The sequence below is a fragment of the Chiloscyllium plagiosum genome, unplaced genomic scaffold, assembly GCF_037043375.1.
Source record: "Chiloscyllium plagiosum isolate Xiang-an unplaced genomic scaffold, Cpla_swu_hap1 HiC_scaffold_26, whole genome shotgun sequence".
Lineage (NCBI taxonomy): Eukaryota > Metazoa > Chordata > Chondrichthyes > Orectolobiformes > Hemiscylliidae > Chiloscyllium > Chiloscyllium plagiosum.
In genome coordinates, this window is record NW_028270164.1 from 43,842,652 (window position 1) to 43,850,385 (window position 7,734).

The window sequence follows — 7,734 nt, forward strand, 5'->3', positions numbered from 1 at the left end:
TTTTGAGTAGCGTCATTCAGACTTTTATATTCATTTGAACACCTAGATGAACCTTAATTTAATGTCTTAATTGAAGGATGCTTCCTGCAATAGAGTAGCACAGTCCTGATAGCGGAATGCCAAGTTTGGATTTTTTTTACTCAAGTCCAATTGTGGATTACGGACTCAAAACCTTATGACTCCTAGGTGAGCATGTTTCCACTAAGACAATCTGAAGGAAATAGATTTATGTAGCGCCTATTACCAACACTGAACTTCTCAAAGTGCTTCACCGCCAATAAAATGGTGTAATTATGTTGCCACAGCCAATTTGCTCCCATATGCAACAATGTCTTCATGACCAAAACTGTTTTTTTTGAAGTTGTTTAAGTGATAAATAGTGGCCAGGACACCTTCAGACGAGTTTTGGGGGAAATCTCATATCGTTTTGAGTTTGCTTCAGGAAATGACCGGGCACTGTCTGTCACTCTTCACTTTTAGAGGAGAACAGATTATGGCCCACCCCTAAGAGACATTGGTCTTGAAACCTCATATTTAACTAACCTCCTCTTTCAGCTGAAATTTACACACTTCTTGAGAAACGTACGGAAGGAAGCAGCTGACCAAATTTGACATTAAGCTGACAAATATCTTGGGGTGAGATTTTATTGTTTTCTAATTCATTGTACAGGTCGGCAGCAACATCTTGGTCAATGGCTCCCTCTTATGTTCGAAGGAGCAGGGTGTAGGAGAAGTGTGGCAATTTACAGTGCTGAGCTGCTAGTTGGATGTCACATAAAGAACTTCCAATTGCGCTGCGCTTTGTTCTTGCAAAAAGCTCCATAGCCAATGAGTGCCTCACAGAGCAGCAGTCACAAATATTGGGGCTGACATTGCAACATAGCAAGATCCCAGCAAAGGTTCTGAGTAGACTTGGCGATGTGACGAAGAGGGGAGTGGTCTGGTTCATGGGTGTAGCAAAAGGCAAACGATTTTCACAATATATCATCGAGCAGATCCCAACTCCGCCCGGGAGAAGCAAGCCAGCAGCAAGCAGCTCTCATCATTTACCAGCAATCCTCTTGTTCCTGGCTTCCTGTTTCCCACTGGAGACTACACGCACTAACTCTCCAACTTCCTTGGAGGTAGGGAAGTCCGGAATGTGTCGGGCACTCTGCAACAGGGTAGAAACTGGTGCAATAATTAGTTGAAACTGAGGAGTTAGCAGCAGTCAGTGAACTGATGGGTTTGGAGCCTACTGCTGACTGACAGACAATGTGTGTCACTGAGTGGAGGCCGGCATTGAACTTTGAGAAGCTTGTCCAGTCTGCATTAAGCATAAAGGATCCCTTAAATGTCCAGTATATAGGGCCTGAGTGCTTCAGAGAAATCTCTTTTTTTCCCCGTTAAAATTGAATCTTTGCCATAAAATCCATGTTTCCAGATTTATGTGGAGCAGAATTTCTAGCTCTCTACACCACTACGTCGCAATTAAACTATTGCGACCTAAGGTACGGTGGGTTAGCGGTTAGTACTGCTGCCTCACAGCACTAGGAACTCGGGTTTGACTTTAGCCTTGGGTGACTGTGTGGAGTTTGTACATTTCCACTGTGTCTGCGTGGGTTTCCTCCCACAGTCCAAAGATATGCAGGTTAGGTGAACTGGCCATGTTCAGGGATGTGTAGGTTAGGTACATTAGTCAGGGTGGGTTACTCTTCCGAGATTTGGGGCAGACTTATTGGGCCGAAGGGCCTGTTTCCACACTGTAAGGACTCTATGATATTGTAAAACAGTATTTTCCCAAATATATACATTATTCATAACATTTGTATACATACTTTACAGAAGATTTTTGACTTGGAAGTGATGGTGCAATAACTTGCCTGGTATATTATTCATAATATTTTGCAGATTTGGAGGTTGGGAATGGGGAGATTGTGTCCTACTTCACACCAATTGATAATCCTGGCGTTTCAGTGTTGAACATGCAATGTTTCTCAGCTTGTTGTGTAATGGGCCCTCCAGTAAGGTCACTACATAATACCAATTGCCGATAATTTCACCAATTGCATTGCAGAATTTACGATTCCCATGGAAACTACCCATGGCATCTCCTTCTTTGTGGAGTGCCATACTTGGGTGGCACGGGTGGCACAGTGGTTATCACTGCTGCCTCACAGCGGCAGAGACCCGGGTTCAAATCCCGCCTCAGGTAACTGTCTGTGTTGAGTTTGCACATTCTCCACATATCTGCATGGGTTTCCTCTGTTTGCTCGGGTTTCCTCCCACAGTCCAGAAATGTGCAGGTTAGGTGAAATGGCCATGCTAAATTGCCTGCAGTGTTAGGTGAAGGGGTAAATGTAGGGGAATGGCTCTGGGTGGGTTGCTCTTTGGAGGGTTGGTGTGGACTTGTTGGGCTGAAGGGCCTGTTTCCACATTGTAAATAATCTAATCTAATCTAATCATACAGCAGTTTGTGGGAGCATGTATACTGGGTACCTGATGTAGGAAAGAGTGCATTCTATAAACGTTTGCTTCCGTCGTGGCTGTCTGACCTGTTAATTCTTGCTGGTTTTGTTCCAACAACAGTTCATTTTCTGGTTACATTGATCCTTGTCCAGGTGGAAGATCGGTTAGGCCGACTGACCTGTCTCAGTTTAATTATATCTTCTGGAAATGATTGATCAGACTGGGGCTGCCTGCTCTCTTGAAAGAATAATGACTGAGAGGTGATCTGGAGTGAATCTTTAGACATCATGGTGGGTTTTGATAGGGTGGCGTTAGAGTGGACTTACATACTCTGGCAAAATGGCATCCTACTTCGGGGTTTCCCAACCAGTTTAGGGCAATGAGGAGGGAGTCTCACCAAGTGAGCCAGAGCCAGAATTTCTAATGAAAGGCAACCCACGTCAGAGAGGCTGAAGTGGACATGGATTCCTGAAGCTGTAGGAATCTCAGGAATGGAGAGAAGACCTGGGAAGTCTCAGGATGGCAACCGGTGATGTAGCGCAAGGCTCGCTGTTGGGACCACACCTTTTCACTTCATACATTAACGATCTAAGTGAAGGAACTGAGGGCATTCTGACTAAGTTTGCAGATTATACAAAGATAGGTAGAGGGACAGATAGCATTGAGGAGGCAGGGAGGCTGCAGAAGGATTTGGACAGGTTAGGAGACTGGGCAAAGAGTAGCAGATGAAATACAACATGGGAAAGTGTGTGGTCATGCACTTTGGGAGGAAGAATAGAGACATGGACTCTTTTCTAAATGGGGAGAAATTCAGAAATCTGAAGTGCAGAGAGACTTGGGAGTTCCAGTCCAGGATTCCCTCAAGATAAACTTGCAGGTTGAGTCTGTAGTTAGGAAGGCAAATGAAATGTTGGCATTTATTTTTAGAGGACTTGAATACAAAAGCAGGGATTTACTTCTGAGGCTCTATAAGTCTCTGATCAAACTACATTTGGAATATTGTGTGCAGTTTTGCCCCCTTATCTCAAAAAAGATGTACTGGCCTGGAGCATGTCCAGAGGAGGTTCATGAGAATGGTGCCAGGAATGAAAAGCTTTGAGGGCCTTGCATCTATACACGATGGAGTTTAGAAGGATGGGGCGTGGATGTAATTGAAACATACAGAATATTGAATGGACTGGACAGAGTAGGTGTTGGGAAAATGTTTCCATTGATGGGAGAAACTAGGACCCGAGGGCACAGCCTGAGAGTAAAGAGAAGACCTTTTAGAGAAACTTCATTAGCAAGAGAGTGGTGAGTCTGTGGAATTCATTGCCACAGAAGGCTGTAGAGGCCAGGTCATTGAGTGTATTTAAGACTGAGATAGATAGGCTCTTGAATATCAAGGGGATCAAGGGTTACGGAGAAAAAGCGGGAGAATGCGGTTGAGAAACTTATCAGCCATGATTGAATGGTGGAGCAGACTTGATGGACTGAATGGCCTGATTCCTGCTCCTATGTCTTATGGTCTTATGGAAGGGGACTTGGTTTAATTAGCCCATAATGTTTTTGAAACTTGGCTCTGCTGATATTCTCGGCTCAGGGATGGCAGTCTTTCCTCTGAACCCTAAGGCCATTGGTTCAAGTCCCACTCCGGAAGCATGAGCATGTGATAATCTAGGTTGACAGTTTATTGCAGTCCTCAGGGTGCACTGTATCGTTAAAGGTGCTATCACTTGAGACATTAAACCCAATCCCATTCTGCTTTCAGTCCAATGTAGAAGACCTTACAATGCTATTCAAAGAAGAGCCAGAGAGTTTTCCTTGCAAAGGTTTATCCCAAAATCAACATCACTGATGAAGCTTAGAATCCATAGGATCATAGATCCCTACCGTATGGAAGCAGGCCATTTGGCCCATCAAGTCCACACCGACCCCCGAAGAACATCCCATCCAGACCCATCCCATCGGAATCCTATCTCTGTAACCTTGCATTTTCCATGGCTAACTCACCAGCCTGCATATCCCTGGACAATGTGGGCCAATCCTCCCAACCGGCGATCTTTGATCATTCTCTCATACTCTATGTGGGAACTTGCTGTGTGCAAATTAGCTGCTACAGCGACAATTAAAACCTTCTTCACAGTTGGTGAAGTGCTTGTAGAAGTCCTGAGGATGTGAAAGGCACTACACATTTACAAGATCTTCCTTAGTTTTGATTTATCTCCAGAGCAAAATGTAATAAGATTATGTATTGTATCCTATTAATTGCACAGTTAAGTCTAGGTTCTACCACAGTACAACTGGTTGGATATCACTTTGTGTTGTTTAAAGGAAACTGAATGTAAAGTATTGTTTTAAATATGCTCTTCGTTCAACTCTGCAGCAGGATGTATAGCTGTGGACAAATATGCAGATGTTCAATGTATTCACATCAACCATTTCCATTTGCTTGTGTTGATGTGAATTAGTGTATTTGTAGAATTCAGTAAGTGTATTGAGAAGTACAGTGAAATACTGTTCTAAAGTGAATTTAATATTTATTCTTTTCTCAGGAAACTGCGAATATTAGTGCCTTTAGTGACTGTGAAGAGTATGGCACCAGTGTGGGCTCAGATTGTTGGATTTGCCACGTTGCCCCATGTCGGAGGTTTACTTGGCTGGTATCTAGGACGGTCACAAGTGCCGACCTGGTTTGAGCAATTGAAGAAACCATGGTGGCGGCCACCCAATAAGATTATCCCTGTAGTGTGGACCGCTTTATACACAGGAATGGGGTGAGTGCAGTTCTGCTGACGTCCATTATAATGACAGAGAATGATAGGAAGTATTCTACACAACATTGGTGTAAGGATTGATTGGTACTCTGCTACATACTTTCAGTGACATGGATTCTTAATACAATAGCAGGGGCCTGTAGGACATTGTTGGTAAACTGGCACTGCCCAGTATGGCATAACAGCACAGTGGACATTTAAAAAAATACTTAACATGTAATTTAGTCAATATGACATAGTGAAAGCAAACATTGATACAGAGGGTAGAGTTATCATTCTCAAGCTTTGAACAAGAAATCACATTAGTAAAACAGGATGGCTTAATTTATAAACACAAGTAATTTTAAGAAATCCTAGTTGCTGGGACAAGTCCTTTGATGGAATGATTAATTAGTACATTGCTACCTGAAACAACCTTCTTTCTCAACAAAGTATCTTTGCTTCTGTCTGATAACTTGTTGCTGGTATTTTCACAGGTATGCCTCGTATCTGATATGGAGAGATCTAGGAGGTTTCACAAATGAGGCACTCATTCCACTTGGTCTATATGGAACTCAGTTGACTTTGAATTGGGCATTTTCTGTTATATTTTTTGGGACACACAAGTTAAATCTGGTAAATATGATGCTTTCCTTGGATTATTACCATTATTTAAAATCTTTAGAATTGTCTTCTATTCTTCCCTTACTTTAGCTCTGCTATAAATAAACGTGGTAAGTGGCTGACCTGGATCTGAACTCCATCTGCCAACCTTGGTTCTATAAGCCACAATGGCCTCACCCAGCAAGGTTCGACCACTCTCCCATGAAGGAGTTAATTTTTATCAAGGATTTTAATACTTCACTTTTACAAATGTCCTCTTTCTGTCATGGATTTGATTTCTTTTCTGACCCAGATTTGCTCAGTCATGGAGATGGTCAGATCAATGACCCACTGACATCAGTGTTGGTATTCAGGATCATTGGCCAAGGGTGTGAAAAGTATTTTAATTGACCCTAAAGTATATTGGTGGAATGGATGCAGTGTCATCAGATACAATGATGGATATTGGACTGGAAGATATTGGGATATATCTAATTTGGATATTGGGGAGTATTAGTTCAAGTTTTTTCTGATCTGAGTGGTCTTGCCCGGTCCAGTTCATTGTGATCATGCTTACAGAATTTTCATACAACCAAAAGTTTGATTGTAATTGCCTCATCAATGCTCCATCTTATTGTTTCTCATTTGTTTCTTAGGCCTTAATTGAAGCTTTTTGTCTATGTGGCAGTGTGGTGGGAACAATGGTATCCTGGTACCCTATCAACAAAACAGCCACACTACTTATGGTGCCATATCTAGCTTGGCTCACTCTTGCCACAGCTCTTACCTACTGTATCTGGAGGGACAACCCTGACAAGAAGAAGCAGAGTTAAGAAAAGACCTTCAATGATAGGATTACTCCTCATTCCTGATGAAGGGCTTTTGCCCGAAACGTCGATTTTCCTGCTCCTTTGGATGCTGCCTGACCAGCTGTGTTTTTCCTGCACCACTCTAATCATTACTCATTGTCAGTCATTCTTTCATCCGGATATCGCCACAGGAAGACAAGTTGAGTTGGGGGGAGGAGTGACCTTGTTATATTTGTTTTACTTTACTAGTTACGCTTATTAAAAAATGCAAATTTAAAATATTGGATTGTTTGTGTGTTTGAAGAAGTCACTTTGTCTATGTAATACTCAGTCACTGCAGAATCCTACTGAGCATCACAAAGATTTTGCCCTCCCCCTGCCTGTTTGATGTTTTATTCCTTTTATTGTTATCCTGCATCAAATCAGACCAGAAACTCCCTCACAACTTCAACAAGAATACAATCATTATTTGAACAAGCAACACTAACAGAAGGTCAGATAGAGACATGAATGGTATTGATGCCTGGAACATAATGTTGTAAGATTGCAAACGCAGACACAAAATTCCTATAGTGCAGAAAGTGGTCATTTAGCCCACTGAGTCTGAACCGACCCTCAGATGAACAAACCACCCAGACCCACTCCAACACTATAACCCCGCATTTAGGTGGCTCATCCATCTAACCTGCACGACTTTGGACTGTGGGAGGAAACAAGAGCACTCAGTGAAACCCATGCAGACATAGGAAGAATGTGCAAACTCCACAGACAGTTGTTTGAGGTTGGAATCAAGCTCAGGTCTCTGGCACTGTGAGGGAGCAAATGCTACTCTCTGTGGCACCCACTCGATACAATTATCATGGGGAAAAATATTTATATATATTAGTTGTATTTTAACTATTCATTTCATATGTTTAATGCAGTATAGTTTTCAATTCACTTCAACGTTACCACTTCCCTTTTTCCTGTGAATCTCACTATGAAGTCCATGTGTTCAGAGAGTGTGCCTGGTTAGTTCTCAAGAACATTAGGTTGAGTGCATTAGAATATACTTGAATAATGTGTTTTGCTAGCTATTGGCTTTATTTCAAATTAACAGATGTCCAAACTTCCCAACACGTGAGAACCAATGTGTGGCA

At 42.3% G+C, this 7,734-nt stretch overlaps 1 protein-coding gene across 1 annotated transcript; it reads left to right on the plus strand.

The window, feature by feature from the left end:
* The first annotated feature begins 944 nt into the window (after positions 1–944).
* LOC122562988 (translocator protein-like) lies at positions 945–6,876 on the plus strand. Its single transcript, XM_043716288.2, has 4 exons — positions 945–1,124; positions 4,983–5,204; positions 5,681–5,819; positions 6,443–6,876. The coding sequence occupies exons 2-4, from the start codon at positions 5,023–5,025 to the stop codon at positions 6,617–6,619; spliced, it is 498 nt and encodes a 165-aa protein (XP_043572223.1). The 5' UTR covers positions 945–1,124; positions 4,983–5,022; the 3' UTR covers positions 6,620–6,876.
* The last annotated feature ends 858 nt before the right edge of the window (positions 6,877–7,734 follow it).